General features: G+C 37.2%; 1 protein-coding gene across 10 annotated transcripts in view; it reads right to left on the reverse strand.

Annotated features, from left to right (window-relative positions):
• ARFIP1 (ADP ribosylation factor interacting protein 1) overlaps positions 1 to 22,519 on the reverse strand; it is a 130,513-nt gene that overhangs the window by 16,836 nt on the left and 91,158 nt on the right. For all 10 annotated transcript variants that reach the window (XM_055336338.1, XM_055336339.1, XM_055336336.1 and 7 more), the window contains 2 exons: positions 20,759 to 20,916; positions 12,905 to 13,079 (listed from right to left, as the gene is read on the reverse strand). In XM_055336338.1, the coding sequence (XP_055192313.1) occupies positions 12,905 to 13,079; positions 20,759 to 20,916 (333 nt within the window). The remainder of the gene's footprint in view (positions 1 to 12,904; positions 13,080 to 20,758; positions 20,917 to 22,519) is intronic.

Genomic DNA, 22,519 nt, shown 5'->3' on the forward strand with positions numbered 1-22,519 from the left:
GCAGGCGCCAAACCGCTGCGCCACTCAGGGATCCCTTTTTTGAAAATTTAAAGGAAGAAATAGATAGAAGAAAGCCAGAATGTTTTGAAGTATAAGAGGAATAAGGAGTAAATCTAGGGGCACCTGGGTGGCTTAGTCAGTTAAGTGGGAAACTCTTGATTTAGGCTCAGATCAGGTTCTCAGGGTACTGCTTGAGTCTCTCCCTCTCCCCACACCCCACCCCGTTTGCTCTCTTAAAGAAAAAAAGTGTGATGTTTAAAGGAAAAAACCTAGTTATCAAATGATATTTTTAATCTAACAAAGCAAATGAATCATGGAAGGAATATGGTCAAAACCAAAGTGTTGAGTCATTATTAAGAGGACTTAAAGGTTAAAAAGAACAATGCAAAATCAAATTCTTAAATACTGCTAGTGTCTTCTGCAATTTTACTCAGAAACACCAATTAAAGGTTTATTTTTAAGTAAATTAAAGAGACTCTAACTACTGAGAACTAAAAAAAAGTACAGAAATGCCACTGCCACCAAAACCAGTGCAGATTACTACTGATCTGTTTGAATCTTAAATTGACCGAACAATCCATTCCCTTCTTACACACACAGAAGAAAAATGAAACACAAACTCTGTCCTCCAAATGAACTGATCATTTCTGACCAGAAGGGTCTGAAAACATAAATATGTTATAATTGCCAAAGAGAGAGAACCAAATTAAATAAAAACAGCAGTTCATGATTATAAAGCTATCCCTTCTGGAAGGCTTTTAAGTTTTGTGTACAAAATACTTTCTTCACGAAAACTGGATGCTGGAAAATCTCAGCACAACTGACAGACTACATGACAGAGAGACTAGGTGTGCTTTTTCTCTTGCATTCACCAGTTGATGATTACAAATTTCAGACTGATTCTGGATAGGTATGCCTTAGATGATGCTAATCAAAAGCAACCCACAACTCACAATTCTTTTTGGTTGCACGGTTTATATAAAGATAGTTAACTTCTGCCTCTTTTCTTTTTTTTTAAGATTTATTTATTTATTCATGATAGACACAGAGAGAGAGAGAGAGGCAGAGACACAGGCAGAGGGAGAAGCAGGCTCCATGCCCGGAGCCCGACATGGGACCAGATCCTGGGACTCCAGGATCATGCCCTGGGCCAAAGGCAGGCGCCAAACCGCTGAGCCACCCAGGGATCCCTTCTGCCTCTTTTCTAAAGAAAGGAGGCAATGCAAACCACAATTTTTTTTTTCCTTTGTGTGGATCTAGCAAAATTTTTAAAGGGATCTGGAAGCCAAACCAGTAACAGCACATGGTACTGTACATGAAAATATTTTCTTCTGATATAAATAAAAAGTACTATATACACTTTTTTAAATCTGTCATATAACGTAAAGTAGGAACTCATATCCTGGCAAGTTACCTGTTTTTCTATTCTAATACAAAATTGATCATTTGATTTTAAGCTAAAATTATAGGCTATATAAATATATATATATTAGACCATGTCTGAAAAATAGAAATCTAGTCGAGTCTCATTTTGGAAAAAGATAAGGTATATATACTACTTAAAAAACAAACATTTTCTAGCTGTTCTTATTTTCCTTTCTTTTAAAAGTTAAATCTTATCATTTCAATAAGTAGGATCAAAACTGAAAGGATATAGAAAGTATATAATGAGAAGTCTCACTTTCACTCCTGTCTCTTACCACTCAGACCCTTATAGGTAACAGATTTTAATTAATTTAGTTAATTCTTCCAGGTTTTCTTATTAAGCACAAATCTTTATGCTAAAGACTGTACATTCTTATTTCCTTCCTTTCTCACACAAAAGCTATTGTACCATAGACTACTTTGCACCTAGCTCTTTTCAATTAACAGTATATCCTGAGGATCATTCTACCAAGAGCATCCCTATTCTTTTTTAAGCAGCTGCAAAGTAACCCATTCTATAAATGAACCACAGTTTATTCAACTAGTCCTGTAATGATGAACTGTTGGGTTGTTCCTCATCTTTTGATAGTAAGTGGTGCTATACCGAATAACCTTCTATACATGCCACTTCTTCCTTGTTTAGGCCCTACCTACCTGTCCAGCTTCATCTACTAGAGCTGTTCTGCTGCCATCCCCATTATGCTCTGGCCTCACTGACCTTAGTGACCTTCAGTTGGCTTTTGCATATTCTCTTTTTTTTAAATTTATTTTTTAAATTTTTTTTTTATTTATTTATTTACTCATGATAGTCACACACAGAGAGAGAGAGAGAGAGAGAGGCAGAGACACAGGCAGAGGGAGAAGCAGGCTCCATGCACCGGGAGCCCGACGTGGGATTCGATCCCGGGTCTCCAGGATCCCGCCCTGGGCCAAAGGCAGGCGCTAAACCGCTGCGCCACCCAGGGATCCCCGGCTTTTACATATTCTATTCCTTCCACTGAAAATCCACTTCCTCTACATACCTTTAGTCAGCTCCTTTACATCCTTTTCTTTAAGATTTTATTTATTTATTCATTAGAGACACAGAGACAGAGACACAGGCAGAGGGAGAAGCAGGCTCCATGCAAGGAGCCTGATGTGAGACTCGATCCCGGGACTCCAGGATCAGGCCCTGAGCCGAAGGCAGACGCTCAACTCCTGAGCCACCCAGGCGTCCCTCCTTTACATCCTTCTGAAGCTTAGCCCCAATGTCACTTTCTCTAGCCTTCCACAATATCCTACACCAAACCAAGTCCTCTTTGTATTCTCACATGACTCCTCTATTTCCCCTTTACAACACTTACATAGTTTGTATTTATTTAATTATTTGGTTAATGCCTATTTCTCTTACTTGACCATAAGCTCTATAATGGCAAAGACCACTATATTTCTACTCTTTAAGCCTGGCACATAAATAGCAACCAATGATATTTGATGAATAAAGGAATGCCAATTATACATCTATCTGCTCTTAGTATTTTATATGTATTCTGTTTTACCTTGTAAGTATCTCTTGACACTTTCAGTTCACTCCACTTTCATTACCACCATGCTGAACAAGCTCTCATCATTTCTTGTCTAAACTACTATATTCTCTCTTAGGTTCTAAGATCTATTGTGCCATATTTTAGACTTATCATTTGCCAAGAATTCTTTCAATGGGTCCCTACTGATACTAAAATAAATACTTCCCTCTCAGTGTTCCCTCTGTGCTCAGTCGCACTGATTCTAGTCTTATTTATTCTTTGAATATACCACACCCTCTTCTGTCACAGGGCTGTTACATATGCTGTTTTTTCTACTTGGAATATTCTTTGCTTCTCACTTTACTTAGTTAATGCTCAACATCACTTTCTCCTGGAAGTCTGCCAGGACCACTCCTAACGAACCAGGTACCTCTCCTTGAGAGCACTCGTCAGAGCTAAAATTTTACATATATGTTTTGGTGTGGTTTGATCAATATTGTTTTTTTTTTTTAATATTGTTATTTCTATTAGGCTACAAGCTCTTTAAAAAATTAAAAAAAAAAACATTTTATTTATTTATTCATTGAGACACAGAGAGAGAGATGCAGAGACACAGGCAGAGGGAGAAGCAGGCTCCATGCAGGGAGCCCGATGTGGGACTCAATCCCAGGTCCCCGGGATCACGCCCTGGACTGAAGATGGCGCCAAACCCGCTGAGCCACCTGGGCTACCCAGGCTACAAGCTCTTTGAGGGTAGAATTTGTTTTTGCTTTTGCTCACTGGGTATCACCAATATCCAGAACACTTCCTGGCACATGTATATATCTGATAAAAGTTTTAAATGAATGAAAAAAAGAATAACATGAAATTATATGATGAAATAAACTCAGGAATGAAATCTGGAAGTAAAGGTGCATGAGTAAGAGAAAAATCTAAATGTAGGTAATCATATTTGGCATAGTGTTAAGGTTGCTTATTATACATACTTACACATTTCAGTCCATAAATGTTTATTTTTTATTTAAAACCAGTAGGGTTCTTTTTCCTGTGAAACTTAATTTCACTTGACCTATGAGCAAATACCAAGAGAACTGTTTGTACCTCCAGTTATAGAAATAAAGATGACAATAAGTCATTAGCATGAATATTTAAAAAGGATCAAGAGTAAGAAGTTATGGGTTTTTTCTTTGGCAATGGAGAAAAAGATTTCAGGAATGTGTGGGCTTGTACATATTAAGTAATAATTAACATGCTTCTTAAAATTTGGCAAGAAATGTCCATTTTTAAAATTCAGAGGTTTACTTTTCATCTCAAAGAGAAGTTTTAACAAATAAAGAATATCTTTGCCTTCCAAGTTTTTGCAAACATTTATAGCCTATTTTTACAAAAACATACTAGGTTTCAAGTATTTCCAATTACAGTGTGTATTTGCATAGACACTGAATCATCACAACTACATATATGGCTGGCTCATATTACATAAGTATGTTTACTTTGTTTTTGGTGTTTTATTCTCCTTGTATTCCCTCTTTCTCCTGCTTCTGATTTTAGTTCATGGATTTTTCTCTGAAAAGTTAAATTCATTATAAGATACATATGAAATAAGTTTATAACATATTAGAAAAAATAATGTACTAATTATATTAAAAGACAAGTCCTAATATACAGGAAGATTATTATAGTATGATTAGATATGAAACATGGTATTGAGTAAAAACAAGAATCTTTTCATCAACCTAAGAGTCAGAATGACTATGGTTGTTTAAAAAGGTATTCAAATGAAGTATATTAATCAAATAGGTGTCCAGTATAGAGTCCAACTATATTAATCAAATATGTGTTCAGGATACATCCCAAGTCTGCTCATCTTTTTCTGTTTCCACTGCCATCCTTAAGTCACTGAACTATAACAAAGGATAAAACTGCATTTAATGGTTATAGCCAATTAACTGACATCACCTTAGAGTATATTTTATCTTTCTTAAAATAAGAATATAATAAAATTAATAAGATTCACACTTTTTATTTATATCATAAGCTGCTTTGTTGAATCTTTTTTTGTTGTTGTTGAATCTTTTGATACATTCATGATTTCCCCCTCAATACATTGGTAGCCCTGAAAAGAGATTTACCACTCCCAAGTTAAATTATAGCTATCTTAAAGGAAATATTAATCTTAAATTACTTTTTTCATGTTTTATATGATTCTAAGCCATATAAAAAGCTGTTTTTAAAAAGTAAACATCAATTCCTCACACTGATGTGCGTATTTTTTCTCTTATATTTTGCTTCCTCTTTCCATGCAATAGTATACACCGCAGACAGCAGTAGCATTTCTGTGACAGTATGCTTTGCCCTCATGAAAGCAAAGAATGAAGTAACCAGGATTTGCCTTCTATCCTGTTGTGGCTGACTCTATTTCCTTCCATCTCTTTCTCTTCCCTGCAGTGTACCTCTAATTCTGGGAAGAAATGCAAACACACATTTGCTAAAATAGCTACTATATATTTAACACCATTGCTAGGCATCATGAGGGCTGTAAAAGGAGGCAGGGTACCTTTCTCACAAAGTCTACAAAACATTAGAAATGTCTATTTTCTTCTCCTCACTAAAGTAGTCTTTATTTTGTTTTGAACCATGAAAGGAACAATAAAAGGCAAATAAACTGCCTTAAGTCACAAAATAACTCATGTTACATTACTCAAAGGTCTGGAAAAGGAGAAATAATGATGAAAAAAGAAACATTAGAAGAGCCTAATTAACTTTGTCCTTACTGCGATGCAACTCAATTGTTTGGTAAAACAAGAAAGAGAATATCAGAGATTAATAAGAGTTGTTTAGGTTAAAGGTAAACAATATATTTTAAGAGTGGGTGGATGGAAAGTACGGATTTTACATAGCAGAAGAGTTCAAGTTTCTCCATTAAGAGTAAATGACAAGAGATACATGTACCTAACACTCAGCATAAATGCATATACAAACACAGGAATGTGTGTATTTCACACACCTATTTCCTCTGTTTTGCCAGAAAGAAGGAAGGCTAGACTAAGGAAATGTAACATTCAATATTCTAAAATATAGCTAAGACTCGACCTTTCAATCCAAAAAGATTTTTTTTTTTTAAAGTTGTAAGAATGAAACAAAACATTCTCACAATGTTTGGCTACAAAAATTTATTACAACAGTCTCGTCATAGGAATGGTTCTTAGCCCTTTACTCAGTGATTATTTGCCTTTACTTTAAATTATTTTATTTTATTTTATTTTATTTTATTTTATTTTATTTTATTTATTTTATTTTATTTATTTATGATAGGCACACAGTGAGAGAGAGAGAGGCAGAGACACAGGCAGAGGGAGAAGCAGGCTCCATGCACCGGGAGCCCGACGTGGGACTCGATCCTGGGTCTCCAGTATCGTGCCCTGGGCCAAAGGCAGGCGCCAAACCGCTGCGCCACCCAGGGATCCCCTGCCTTTACTTTATGTACCATTTTAGTTGTTTGATTATCTGGCCTCTCATTTTAGAAGAGAAGTGTTGCTATGGAAAGACACTCCAAAAGCTATGAAATAAGAACCCAGAGAAAGTCTCCTTCCCCCTAAAACTGCAAAAACAGCTTTAAAAAAAGGAGTAGCATTTAGGAAATTGTCAAATTACAAAACAGCACACTCAACAATGTATCAAATAACTTATGTTTTAAAAAATTTAATATACATAATTTAAGAAATAGGGAAAGTATATTATATTTTGTTAAAATTGAAGTGATAAGGAGATTATCTGACAACTACGTATAAGAGATATGAAAGGTACGAATTCAGTTGTAGTTTAACAAAAGAAGAAAAAAACAGGATTTGAGGCATTTCACACTGTCAAGAAAGCAAACAGGGATGACAGACAGTTTCTAGGCCTAAAAGCTTGCTTTTTCCTCCCTTTGTTAGAGCTATTAAACAGTAAAAGTGTGGGACACCTGGGTGGCTCAGTGGCTGAGCGTCTGCCTTTGGCTCAGGACGTGATCCCGAGGTCCTGGGATCGAGTCCCATATCAGGCTCCTTGCATGGAACCTGCGTCTCCTTCTGCCTATGTCTCTGCCTCTCTCTTTCTCTGTGTCTGTCTCATGAATAAATTAATAAGATCTTTTAAAAAAAAAAATAAAAGGGTAAGAGTAGCTCAACAATAAAAAAAAGTTTTCTCATAAATTTTAGTCTTCACCCAAATTACAGCTATTGATTGCTTAAAATAACAGAGATTAATATTCTCTCTTTAAAGTGTTTTTTTTTTTTAAAGGTTTTATTTATTTATTCATGAGAGACACAGAGAAAGAGAGAGAGGCAGAGACATAGGCAGAGGGAGAAGCAGGCTCCATGCAGGGAGCCCGATGTGGAACTTGATCCCAGGATCACGGGATTATGCCCTGAGCCGAAGGCAGATGCTCAACTGCTGGGTGTCCCTCTTTAAAGATTTTATTTTAGACACCCTGATTACAGAGTTCAAATTAAAACTTAGGTTAATGACAACTGTGGAAAGCTGAAAACAAAGACTACCGGGAAGCCTGGCGGCTCAGCGGTTGAGTGTCTGCTTTTGGCTCAGGGCGTGATCCTGGGGTCCTGGGATCGAGTTCCGCATAAGGCTCTCTGCATGGAGCCTGCTTCTCCCTCTGCCTATGTCTCTGCCTCTCTCTATCTCTCATGGATAAATAAATAAAATCTTAAAGGAAAAAAAAGAGAACAAAGACTACCCTTAGACCCTCTAAAAACATAAATCCTTGAGAATAAAGGCAAATTTTATTTATTTAAACATTTTATTTTATTTATTATTCATGAGAGACATACAGAGAGAAGCAGAGACATTGGCAGAGGGAGTAGCAGGCTCCCTGTGGGGAGCACATGTGGGACTCAGTCCCATGATCCTGGGATCACAACCTGAGCCAAAGGCAGATGCTCAACCACTGAGCTACCTAGGTGCCCCTAAAGGCAAATTAAAAAAAAAAAATTATAGTAAGAAAGGTCAAAAGAAGATGTGACAACAATTTTACTCTCAAAGGCAATGACTTGCAAGCTTTATCTCTGAAGCCTTGACCCTGTGCATCCAAACTCCAAACTCACATCATTAACTTCCTACCAAGTGTTCCATGTGAATATTTTGACATCGTCTCAAACTAAACACTGGGGTAAGTGGAACAAATACCAATCCCTCATCCATTACAAACTTTGGGCCAAACTAGCTTCCTCTGTTGATTTTCAACCCCTGCTACGCAGCCTTAAAATCACTGATTCTTTCCTTTCTGCTGCTACTGCAACAACCCTGGGTCAGGCTCTTCATCATTACATTCACCTATAAAAGATTCCTCACTGCTCTGCGTGCTTCTCTTTTCTTTCTGCCTTTAATCTATAGTAGCTGAAGAATATTTTTGAATCATACTTTCTCCCTGTTATTCCTAACTTTACAAATTCTTTAATGCCAACTAGATCAAGTTGGATGCAAGAGTCATCTGACAGACACTGAAACTTTACAGAGATAACCTGGCTGGTCTCTTATTGCTCAGCATGCATCCTTTTTGAGGCCACAATTCAATGTTTATGTGATCAAGGCTCGAAACAATATGGCTTCCAATTATCTTTCTGATTCTTCCTTTAAAACATGTCAAGGTTATGTCCCATTACAATAGTCTACTTCTCTACTAAACATCAATATTCCTCTATTCTTACATGTGGGCCACTGCCCTTGCCAAGCAGGTTCTCCTCCCACTTCCTTCAGGCCTGTCTTCCTGATCTTTCATGGCTAGGCTTAAGACCTATCTCATCTATGGATCTTGAAAATTTCTCTTCTGGTCAATTCATTATTCTTACTTACTAATAAGAAAATATTGTTTACCTAGTACCAAATGATATAAACTTAATATTTCAAATTAATATGCTGAAATACAGTTCATGACTCCTGCCACATCTTTTCTAATGTCAATTTCTTCTCATATCAGCAAAAAAGACAAAGTAGGCAGGATACAGGTTAAGTTTAAAAGCCACCAGGGGAAGGTGATAACTTGTAGAAAACAAACCCATCTCATGCTTTTGTAACTCCCTAAGATCATGAACTTTATTTTCCTTCTCCTTCATCCCTTCACTTAGCAGTGGGCCTAGCATACAGTAAGAATCCTACAAATACTGGTGAACAGTACTTTACAGAGGACTTTTTCACTCACTTAACACAAGGCATGATTTATCTTCATTTTCCAGAGAAAAATACAGAGGATTGGAGATTCAACCAAGATCATGAAGTTAGCAGTTGGCAGAAGTGGGTCTTGGAGCCCAGGTTTTTCACATTCTTTTTTTTTTTAATTTTTATTTATTTATGATAGTCACAGAGAGAGAGAGAGAGAGAGGCAGAGACACAGGCAGAGGGAGAAACAGGCTCCATGCACCGGGAGCCCGATGTGGGATTCGATCCGGGTCTCCAGAATCGCACCCTGGGCCAAAGGCAGGCGCCAAACCGCTGCGCCACCCAGAGATCCCGGTTTTTCACATTCTTAATCTGGAATTTTTTGTAAAGGATACAGTCCACCTTGCCTATTCATTAGCTTATGCTGCTCAACGCTAGAGAAGAGCACAGCGATAAACAAATGAGGGAGAGCAAGGGCGGAGGAGAAAGTACACAATTTCTTTTCTACCTGCTGCCTCTGTACCTCCTTTCTATTTCTCACATTAACACAAGAGCTGTTTTTCAGATACAACACAGGGCTACTTAGGCAGTAATGACACTAGATGTAGACAGGCTCCAAATCATTTCTTCAGTCTATTTTCTTTCCTTTTTTTTTTTTTTTTTTCAGTCTACTTTCTACAGCTCAAATATTGATTTGAGGTTCCCAGAATCTGGAACTTCTCCTGGACACATGAAAGGGAAGAGCCTGGGTATATCATGCAACTCTTCCTAATAAATGAGGAGCAACTTTATAGTGGGCAGATCAGGGAGATAGAGGTCCAAAAGAACAGAAAGGACAGGCAGATATGATCATCAGGTGATATAAAATGAATTCACTCATCTGTGACATATGGATGATGAGAGTATCTGATGGATAAAGATGTAAGCCTCAAAAGGACAGAGATTTTGTTCTTTTTTGTTCATTGACATATTCCCAGTATATAAAGTATTCAGTAACATTTATTGAAAGAATTGAAGTATGAAGACTGTTGTAGGATTAAGTGAGAGAATATGTAAAATGCATAGTAACTGACAAATAAGAAGTACCTTCTCTGATTCATGTCTATATCTGGGTATTTCCTAAGTTCCAAAAGTAGTTACAGCAGGACAAGTAGCAGTCACATGGCCATTGCTTATCCTTGTGTAAATTTCCTTTTTTTAAAAAGATTTTATTTATTTATTCATGAGAGAGAGAGACACACACACACAGAGAGGCAGAGACACAGGCAGAGGGAGAAGAAGCTCCACGCAGGGAGTCCGACGTAGGACTAGATCCTGGGACTCCAAGACCACGCCCTGGGCTGAAGGCAGATGCTAAACCACTAAGCCATCCAGGGATCCCCAATTTCCTATTTTTATTTAGTTTTGCAAGGACTATATAAGCATAGTGCTTTGGGATACTGATTCTTTCCAAATTATTTTCTCTTCTTTTTTTCTTTTGGTGGGGAGGGGAAGAGGGAGATGGAGAGAGAGAATCTTTTCTTTTTTAAAGATTTTATTTGTGTGAGAGAGAGAGAGAGAGAGAGAGAGAGAGAGAGAGGCAGAGACACAGGCAGAGGGAGATGCAGGCTCCATGCAGGGAGTCTGACGTGGGACTCGATCCCGGGTCTCCAGGATCATGCCCTAGGCTGAAGGCGGCGCTAAACCGCTGAGCCAACTGGGCAGCCTGGAGAGAGAGAATCTTAAACAGATTCAACACCCAGTGCGGAATGCAAACTGGTGCTCCACCTCATCACCCTGACATCATGACCTGAGCTGAAATTAAGAGCCAGATACTTAAACCAATTAAGCTACCTACGTGCCCCACTCTCTCTTTTTTTTTTTTTATAAAGACAACATATCATTTAAAATATAGAAAAATATGTAGAAAACAAAAATTACCCATAATATCACTATCCAGAGAATAGCACACAACACCATTAGATTCCCAAAGAACACCATTACCATTTTATAGACTTCCTAAAATCAATTTCTCTATCTGCAGAGGTCCTGAACCCCCAAATTAGGTGAATTCCTTTCTTTCATTTCAAGTTAGCTTTAGATAGAGCCTCTCAAATCCCAGCTAGCATACCTCACTTAGCACTATCCTGAGAGTGCTGATTATAGGGTAGTATATGAAAAATATTTTTATATTTAAAAATAAACATCTATATATAAGTATTGATATATTCCTATCTATTAAAATGCTAAGCCATGTAACTGATCTATCCCTCTCTACATATATACCTATAGAGAGATATATCTACATAGATATATATGAATGGACTAAAAGGAATGCCATCTTACGTGCTCAGCTAACGAATGCTGAAAGGCTGCACTGCGTTCTTGTTGGAATGATGCTGGGCAATCTGTCTGATAACTCTGCTGAAGTTTCCTTTACTGCCATTGTAATGGTTTCTGGTGAATACTTTTCACCCACTGTAGCTAAAAAAAGTGAGTGATAGTGCAGGACTTGGTAGATCCCAAGGAATGTGTTATTCTGCAGCTTTTATGGTAGCCAGAAGAGTTTCTAAAAAAATGTTAAGGAAAACAAGAAGATATCAACAGACAATAGCAAGTGAAGAATAATTTTAAGAGGGTACTTAAAGAAAGATTTGAAGACTTATTGTGACTTGAAAAGCACAAGAAGACTACAATACGCAGTAGAAAGACCCCATCTCTACAAGGCTGATCCATTCCACCTACTCTGTGCTGTGCCCACTATTGGCTTTCCTGTTTCAAGAACTGCAATCTCTCTTACAAAACTGAGTATGCATGTCATGTCAAAAATATTTAACATAAGGGCACCTGGGTGGCTCAGTTGGTTGGACATCTTGATTTCAGCTTGGGTCAAGATCTCAGAGTCATGAGATTGAGCCCTGGTTTGGGATCCCTGCTCAGTGGGGAATCTGCTTGAGATTCTCTCTTTCTCCCTCTCCCTCCCCACTTGGGTACCTCAGGCATGCACACTCTCTCTCAATTAAATAATTCTTAAAAAAAGAAAAGGTAAAAACAAGAAACTGTCCTTTACCAAAACTCAGGAGCCTGTTATCATATGGATTCATCTCCAAGTGAAGCTGTATCTGCTGTAGGAGATCCACCTCAGCTCTCATTTTTCTGTTCTAGTTCTTGGATGGACTCATGTTATACAAAAATAATGTGGAAAATTGACTTCTTGGCTTATTTCTTCTAGATTATACTAACTGCAGCTCTAAGCTGCACCTTTTAGTCATTCCTCATTTATTAGTTACTAAGAAGAAAGTTCTTCTCTTCCTGAAATCTGTGGCCTTTCATTAATAAAAAGGTCTCAAGATATTCAAAGCAGAATCTATCATTATGTAACTTTTTATTTTATTATTTATTTATTTACTTATTTTTTAAAAAAATATATTTAATTTTTTTTAAGTAATCTCTACACCCTGTACAGGTTTGAACTTATGACCCTGAGATCAAGAGTCCAATGCTTCACTGACTGAACCATCCAGGTGCCCCAATTATGTAATTTTTTAAAGCATTTGATATCAACTCCAATCTGAAGATCAATAGTTGGACATCTAATATTTTTTGCCAACTGTTACATGTGAAATACTGTGACAGTAGGGTTGATGATGACTTTTATGACAGAAAGATAAATATATTTTTTGTTCTTCTAAAAACGTAACCACTGATTCTAGCTGGAATTCCATTATGCAATGGTAATGAAAGAGAGTTAATAGAAACAAAAAACTTTCTATTTAGCTCTCTTTGGGGTGACATTATTTTAAAGTCCATAAAAATTTATTTCAGAAGGTAAAGACTAAATTTACCTTATTTTCTTCTAGAAATTTCAACTTGATAGAAACATCATTACGCATTTTATCATATTTTTCCTTATGTGCTTGAAACAGATGCTGTGACTGCTCAATCTTTGGCAGAGTGTTTGCATCACGTGGTCCAAGATTCAGTTCTTCCAAATCAGTGCGATATGCATCATATTCAATCCTGGAAAGAACAGAGTAAGTGATGCACATTACAAAAACAGAGTGAAGTAAGTTCAGGAGGTGAGTTGGAAATATATGACAGTCTTATATTATACATTGATAGACATATATTATTATACCTTACACTTTTAAAATCATGTATTTTTTAATACAAAGAGCTATTAATATAAGCGTGTGGGGGGGAAGCTGCCCATTAGTCTTATTAACTATTCCTCCCAAAGTACAGTATTAACTGACAAGTAGAATTTCTAAAATTTAAAAACCAGTTTAAAAAGACAGATGTCAAAACCTAATGCTAACAAGATCAAGTGATCTATTTTTCATGGAAAAATGGTAATGCTGATAAGGTAAAGCATAGAAAGATCACAGACTTCAGGAAGACATACTTTAACTAGTAAAAGGAAGTTATACTGAGGGTCAGCAGTCCTTAAAGTATAGTCTATAGTGTAGCCAGCAAGGTACAAGAGAAATATAATGCAAGTCACATATGTAACTTAAAATTTTCTAGTAGTGCCATTAAAATAATAAAAATTAATTTCACCCTTTAAACAATATATTTTATTTCACCCAATATACCTACAATATTATCACTGCAACATGTAATCAATGTAAAAAGATTGTTAATGAACTATTTTACTTTTTTGGAGGTAGTAATGAGTCTTTGAAATCCACTGTATATATTATACACCTATCTCATTTCAATTTAGGCTAACTACCTTTCAAGGGCTCGACAGACACATATGGCTAGTGGCTACCATATGAAACAGAGCAACTCTGGATGGATTTCCATAACATTAGTATTTAGAAAATGACAATGGCATCTATTACAGAGCACTTACCACCTTGTGATCCTTTAGGTGCCTTCCCATTAATATTTTCCTACTACTAACTGAAATAGTTAACCCACCATCACCACTCCATGATCACACTGTATCTCATAATGCCTCTGTCACGGCACCTATGTAAGTACAGTACTTGGGGACTTGCTTATCAGTGATTTATCCAGCAGTCTCTATTATTCAGTACTCAGCTAAGAAGAACAATGTGAGGGATCCCTGGCTGGCTCAGCGGTTTAGTGCCTGCCTTCAGCCTAGGGCGTGATCCTAGAGTCCCGGGATCTAGTCCCATGTCGGGCTCCCTACATGGAGCCTGCTTCTTCCTCTGGCTGTGTCTGTGTCTCTGCCTCTCTCTCTCTCTCTCTCTCTGTGTCTCTCATGAATAAACAAAATCTTAAAAAAGGAAAAGAAAAGAACAATGTAACCTCTGATTTAGTAAAAATCAGCATCACAAAGCTTATGCCCTAGAACTAAAGCTCTTTATTCAATATCTAGAGTACAATCTACTCCTCTTATTCTGGCAATTAAGAATATTTTAAAGATTTATTTATTTATTTTAGAGAGAGTGCACACATGTGGAGGGTTGGGGAGAGGCAGAGGAAGAGAAAGGCAAGCAGACTCCTGGTTGAGTGCAGAGCCTAATGCAGGCAGGGCTCAATCTCACAACCCAAGGATCATGACCTGAGTCAAAACCAAGAGTCAGATACTCAACTGACTGAGCTGCCCATGTGCCCTTTAAGAATATTTTAAACAACATCAACTATATTCCAATGTGCCTTGAGGATTTATTTTTATCTTGTACTGAATTTAACAAACTTGACATTTTAGGGTCAAAAAGAATCATTTATTCATTCACTGATACATTGATTCATTCAACAAATATTAAGTGAGCCCCTTCTATGTTCCAGGCACTATATTAAAAACCAGAGCTATAAAGATGAGTAGATAAAGTTTATCTCAAAGAAACTTACAGTCTAGAGGGAGAGAAGCTCTTGAACAACTAAAACAAAATGAGATAATGGTAACTGCCATGAGGGAGGGAGAATAAGGTATAGAGGAAATCAAAAGAATTGCCTAATTAGGTATCTCCGAACAGAATTAAAACACTAGAATTAAAATTTAAAGGATGGTAAAAGCTTCTGAGGTGGACTGTGGAGGGAAATAAAGCAATCCAGGAAGAGAAAAGCATAAATAAAAGCACAGATTCGTAAGATACCATGATACATTTGGGAAGTAATTCAGTATGTTAGAACCTCAGGTTGGAAATGATAATGGAAGGAATTAAAGTCAGACTAGCAGGCAAACTGACATTAAGTAGCATATACAGGCCATATTAAAGGGATCAGATTTAATCTGGTAGGTCAAGGGGTGGGAAGCCATTTAAGAATTCTGATCTATGGGGGCATCTGGGTAGTTCAGTGGTTGAGCATCTGCCTTTGGTTTAGGTTGTGATCCTGGGGTCCTGGGATCGAGTTGCACATTAGGCTCCCCTCAGGGAACCTATTTCACCCTCTGCCTATGTCTCTGCCTCTCTCTTTGTCTCTCAAGAATGAATAAATAAAATCTTAAAAAAAAAGAAAAGAACTCTGATCTAGAAAGTAACATGTTCTACTTATTCAGCCTAGAAAGACTACCCTAGTGGTAAGAAATGGAAGATGGACTGGAGTGGATTAAGAAACAAACAAGGAAACCAATTAGAAGACCATGGACAAAGGAAAATTAGTCACTGAATCAGGACAATGGCAGTGGGGCTAAGAAGGGGAGGCAGATATAAAGATTTAGGAGGCAAGACTGACTTAGTAATGATAAGTTAAATTCCATGGGTCCTTCAGCCAGATTCAATGACCACTCTGACCTTTGCTGGCTCTAATGTCTTAATCTAGTTGTTTTATTTCTTTTTGTTTTCAGTTTTTCATCTATAAGTGAGAATAATAATTTCCACAAAAAATATAGAGTACTTAGGATATACCTGGTAATAACTAGTATCTTTAGAGTGCTTATTATAATGGTCAAATTAGAATAGGTCTAGCCAGAAGCAGATAAATTAAAAACAATAAAAAATGACGGAAAAAAAGTAGAACAAAAATAGTGATATATGATGACTTAATGTGAGGACAAATATCCTTCATTAACCTCGGAGCACACTTCTAAACAATGAGATTAATATAAATATAATCAAAGTTGTGATACTGACCTTATATCCCTTAACTTTTACATCCAGAGTTTGTTGATGGTATCAAAGTAAAACTTTCCATAAGAGCTTCTCTAACAGTGCTCATTACCACCAGGAAGAGAAGTACACTAAAATTTCAAAATGCAACTCTTCAAGGTTGCCAGTCTCAATTGAATCCATATCAATAAAGTTAGTGATGGTTGGTTACTATATGACTTATTTTACATAAAACTTGTAGAGAACAGGTGTCCACATCTGAAAAGTCTTGACCATAACTGATTCCCTTGTTGGTGCTGCTGTGGAGAAGTGCTGAATGGGCTGTTACAAGATTTTCTATACACGGAGCACCAGAGGGCTAGGAAATACTTGTACACAATGCATAATAGGGAGCATTAAAAGGCCACCCAGACTTTTGCCTAAATTGCCACTTTTTGTGATCAAATAGCTGATCCATGCCCTATAAGCCAGTAAATTCTGGTTCTGACAGAGAAGAAAACTCAGCTACTGAGAAACTTTTAATCTGGGGTTATTTTTAAATGTTATCCCTGTAGGGCACATTTTACTATTACAACTAGTGAATTCCTCAGTTACTTCAATAAAATCACACTGTAATTTCAATAAAACAAGAATAAATTATGGAGTGAGGTCATTGTTAGTTTTTTTAAAAGATTTTATCTATCTATCTATCTATCTATCTATCTATCTATCTATCTATTCATTCATTCATTCATGAGAGACACAGAAAGAGAGGCAGAGACACAGGCAGAGGGAGAAGCAGACTCTCTGCAGGGAGCCTGATGTGGGACTCGATTCTCAGACTGGGATCAAGCCCTGAGCTGAAGGCAAACACTCAACCACTGAGCCACCCAGGCATCCCTGTTGTTAGTTTTAAATTACACACAGAAGTCGTTAAAGGTTTCCTGATAACCAGCTATCAAATACATATAACCTGATTTATAATCCTGTTCAGACGTTTTAAATAAACCCATATATTAGATTGAGATTTTTTTTTAAATTTTATTTATTTATGATAGGCACACAGTGAGAGAGAGAGGCAGAGACACAGGCAGAGGGAGAAGCAGGCTCCATGCACCGGGAGCCCGACGTGGGACTTGATCCCGGGTCACCAGGACCACGCCCTGGGCCAAAGGCAGGCGCTAAACCGCTGCGCCACCCAGGGATCCCTAGATTGAGATTTTTAAAAAAGATTTTATTTATTTGAGAGATAAGAGAGGGAGTGTGTATATAAGCAGCAGAAACAGCAGAGGAAGGAGAGAACCTCAAGCAGATTCCTGGCTGAGCACAGAGCCCGATGGAGGGCTCGATCTCACGACCCAGAGACCAAGACCTGAGCCCAAATCAAGGACACTCAACCGATGAGTCACCCAAGCACCCCTAGATTGAGATCTTTTTATCACACTCTACTTTAAGTTAGACAACTCAATATAAGATGTGAAAATTAGGGATCCCTGGGTGGCGCAGCGGTTTGGCGCCTGCCTTTGGCCCAGGGCGCAATCCTGGAGACCCGGGATCGAATCCCACGTCGGGCTCCCGGTGCATGGAGCCTGCTTCTCCCTCTGCCTGGGTCTCTGCCTCTCCCTCTCTCTCTGTGTGACTATCATAAATAAATAAAAAGTTATTTAAAAAAAGATGTGAAAATTATTATTATTATTTGAAAATTATTATTAAAGATTTTATTTTTAAGTAATCTCTACATCCAACATGGGACTCCAACTCACAACCCTGAGATCCCAAGTCACACATTCCATCAACTGAGCCAGCCTGGCACATCATAATTTTTATTATTATTTTTTTAAAGATTTTATTTATTTATTCATGAGAGACAGAGAGAGAGAGAGAGGCAGAGACACAGGCAGAGGGAGAAGCAGGCTCCATGCAGGGAGCCCAATGCGGGACTCGATTCTGGGACTCCAGGATCATGCTCTGGGCCAAAGGCAGGCACTAAATTGCTAAGCCACCCAGGGATCCCCACATCATAATTTTTAAAATAGATATGAAATTTGGGATAAATCTAGTTCAAATTTGAGACTGAATGATTAAAAGTAAAAGGAAGAAAGCAAACAGGCTCTCATTTTGGCTTTGAAATTGGCTCCAAGTGAGCAAGCAAATCTTTTAACCTCTAGAGGCTTATTTTTCTCTTCTACAAATTAAAAAATAACTTGTGTACTGTTCAGTGACTCATCTAATGATCTAATGAATTTTTCTTTCTTTACTATGGGTTAATATTTGAAAAAAAAAAAAAACTAAAAAAAATTTTAAATTAAGCTATATGCCCAACATGGAGCTTTGAACTCACAATCCCAAGATTAAGAGTTGCATGCTCTACTGACTGAGCCAGCCAGTCAGTCACCCCATAATATGGGCTAATTTTTTTTGGGGGGGGCTAATGTTTTTAAAAGCATCTTAAAATAATGGCCAAAGAGAAAGATATTATATCCTTAAAACAAAACATATTTTAAAATATACTAAACAAAAATACACTTTAGGTACTAAAAATATTTTCAGGATAAGTGGACAGTTACAAAGTACAGAAACAGAAATCAGATTCAAGTAGTTCTTGACTAGAAGGTAGAAGAGGGTAGTTTTAGAACCAAAGAATTTTCATCTTCAAAACCCACAAATATTAATCTGAAAGGCTAGAAAATAAGAATTCTTAAAAGAATTAAAGATAGATAAAAGGAAAAGGGTATTCATTATGAACAAAGCAGGACATCACAAGTAAGGAACAGATTTGGAAAAGAACCAAATAAAATTTATAAAAATAAAAAATATACAGAATATTCTTTTGAAAAATACAATGTCCACAAAAAGATTTAAAGAGACTGGAGAATCAGTTACTAAGAGTGTTACTAAAGGGACTCCTACTGAAGGGTAGGAGAAATTCCTGAGAAATTCCTTCAGTGTTATTGAGGGATATCCTTTTTTTTTTTAAAATTTTATTTATTTATTAATGAGAGACACACACACAGAGAGAGGTAGAGACAGGCCGAGGCAGAAGCAGGCTCCATGCAGGGAGCCTGATGCGGGGACTCAATCCTGGGTCTCTAGGATCACGCCCTGAGCTGAAGGCGGGGCTAAACCCCGGCTGCCCTATTGAGGGATATCCTATTGATGGATTCCTTCCGTTTATTTTTTCCATCTGGATTTTTTTTTAGATTTTATTTATTTATTTTAAAGAGAGACAGAGAGTGTGTGAACAAGTGAGAGGAAGGACAGAGGGAAAAGGAGCAGCAGATTCCCCACTGAGCAGAGAGCCTGATGCAGGGCTTAATCCCAGGACCGAGATCAGGACCTGAGCAGAAGGCAGACACTTGGCCAACTGAGCCACCCAGGCATCCCACCACTTTCTGATTTTAATACTGTGTTAGTAAATAATTAAAATAGGGAAAAGCAAAAAACCAAGTCCATGATCTAAATAGGACACAGACCACATCTCTACCCTTCTCCTACCAAACAACCACAGCTATTTATCTTGACCTTCATTTCCAAGTCATTAAAAACCACATGTTAATACTAAACCTAAAATTACAAACACAGAAAAACATAGAAGCATCTCTTGTGAAAAGATTAAAAGTTAATTTTTCAAGGGTTTTGGGCTTTCAGTTATGTGAAGCATAAGGAAATATATATAAGAATAAGCACTCAAAAACTAGATGAGTTTAGAGTTTTCATAGCCATTTCTCATATTATTAAAATAGGGTAAGGGGCCAAAATATAAATTTATACTTCTAAAAGTTATAGTTTGCACTTAACCTCAACTATGCTATAAAAAAATGGGATAGGAAGTAAGGATTTCAAATGTTCAGAGGAAAAAAATTCAAAGTAAATCAGAATAAAATGAAGGGGAGAAAAATAGTTCCTGGAATCAAAAGTTGAAAAATGCTATTGCTGATCTGCTAAAATGTACTTAGCTTACCTAACAGGATGGTTATGAGATAGGGAATTAATAATGAGTGTATCTGTGTATGTTTATAAAATGTTTGAAAACACTGCATTATAAACAGCTATGAAAATACGTAAGAGTTTGAAGCTAATTATAACCTAGGTAAGTGGAAGGCTAGGAAGCTGGTATCCACAACATAAAATCATGGAAGCAGAATGAGCTTCTTTAATGAAGAGAAAGTGAAACTGTAAATCTGGCTATTCCACTGCTTCTACTGGGAAGCAGCAGTAATAAGAATGAAAAGAGAGGCTTAAGGCCAGATTATAGAGGGCACCTAGGATCTACGTAGTAGAACACAAGGCCCTATCCTCTTCTAAGGAAGCTGGAACTAGGAGATCCTCCATCTCTGTATTCTCTAACAGGCAGGTTTGGGCACATAACCAAGGCTCAATCAGATATTCTCTAGACAATGAATCAAAATATTGAGGGGCCTTTTGGAAATGACTTATGGTGGCCATGGCAACATCAAGTACCAGAGGTACCCAGCATCAGGGTCCTAATTAGATTCTTCTGAGGCAGGAATTCTGAGGAATTTTGATTCCTGCTTGTTTCTAGAATCTGCTCTTCTGCCTTTCTCTTAGTTCTATCTACTGCATTCTTTTCCTGCCTGTATTAGCCAAAGCTGATTTCTAACATATATAACCTAAAACCTCACCTGAATTATATACCATATGTAAGCAGACCATATAATGAAACTTTACACCTACCTGGCACTTTCATATTGTTTCACAGTCATTAATGTATCTTCAATTGTTTTATTCACCAAAGTGTTCACACTGGCAATAAAAAAATTAATGGCTCCAAGAAGAGTCTCCCCATTTTTAGCCAGTAGCTTCTGGGTATCTGCATTATAGCCAAATTCTTCCTACAACAAGAAAATCACCTTAACATATCCACTTATTAGTGAATGTGACAAAGAAGTCTTAAACATATCACTATTGGGAAAATATTTGATTTAGAGAATATCTGATTTATAATATTTAGCTATAGAAGTTTTCTTCTTTTAATGTTTAAATAAACAAATCTAAATCACAGCTAGCTATATAATTACCAGAAAAGTTTTGTAAACCAAAATTGTCATCAGCTCAGATGTATAGCTAGAATCAAATAATTTTAAAAAGTTAAAGTACTTTGTACTAGAAAGAATATTTTCATTTCCATGTTTTGTTTCTATTATACTGTAAGCACAGCTGTTAAGAAGAAAAATATAGCAGATTATTAATCAGAGAAACCATAACTTTCACAACCAAATTAGGTTAACAATTGACTAAAACTTTCAGACATAGACACATTGCAATTTCTGTGTTTTGACATAATCTCTTCGGTGTATAAATATTAACAATGCACATTTCTTGTAAACTCAGGGACTAGTTGACTCCCCAGCTCAGGTCTACGTAGGTGCACAGCTGGGGAAGGATCACTCAACACCAGTTTGAGTTCATTCTCTCTGAATAAACTGAGTTTTGGCTTAGAAAACATTACATATGACTCCTTCAGATATGGCAAGTACTAACTAAATTTTCAGTAGTTGAAAGACTGGAAAACTTTAACAGATTATCAGGACACATCTGGACAAATAAAAAAAAATCTGATCATAGCTTATTGTAAGATTTATTCTTCAACTTGAGAATTCTGAAGTTTGTTACGAAACACTTTTTAATTTAAGCTGTAAAAAAGTAATATGAAATTAAATAAAATCTTAGAAAATGCAAGTTTGGGATCCCTGGGTGGCGCAGCGGTTTGGCGCCTGCCTTTGGCCCAGGGCGCAATCCTGGAGACCCGGGATCGAATCCCATGTCGGGCTCCCTGCAATGGAGCCTGCTTCTCCCTCTGCCTGTGTCTCTGCCTCTCTCTCTCTCTCTCTGTGACTATCATGAATAAACAAATAAAATCTTTAAAAAAAAAAGAAAATGCAAGTTTAATGCTAGTGCTATAGATATAATTAAATTTCTAGGTCATAAAATAGCCAATAATTAATAAATAGGAGAGTAAAATTATCTTGTGCTAAAACTATTTTCCATTTAAGAGAGATGCAAGTAACTCTTTTTTTTTTTTTTTTGAAAAAAGATTTATGGGGGATCCCTGGGTGGTGCAGCGGTTTGGCGCCTGCCTTTGGCCCAGGGCGCGATCCTGGAGACCTGGGATCGAATCCCACGTTGGGCTCCCGGTGCATGGAGCCTGCTTCTCCCTCTGCCTATGTCTCTGCGTCTCTCTCTCTCTGTGTGACTATCATTAATAAATAAAAATTAAAAAAAGAAAACCTATGAAAAAAAAAAAAGTCCAGCTGGCCTGGAAGGGGCAGGATTGGGTAAAAAAAAAAAAAAAAAGAAAAAAAGATTTATGTATTTGAGAGAGAGAGAAGGAGCATGCATATGTGTGCATACAAGTCAGGGGATGGGCAGAGAGAAAAAGAGAGAATCTCAAGCAGACTGCCCCCTGAGTGCAGAACCTGACCTGGAGATCCATCC

The sequence above is a fragment of the Nyctereutes procyonoides genome, unplaced genomic scaffold, assembly GCF_905146905.1.
Source record: "Nyctereutes procyonoides isolate TBG_1078 unplaced genomic scaffold, NYPRO_anot_genome, whole genome shotgun sequence".
NCBI classification, from domain to species: domain Eukaryota; kingdom Metazoa; phylum Chordata; class Mammalia; order Carnivora; family Canidae; genus Nyctereutes; species Nyctereutes procyonoides.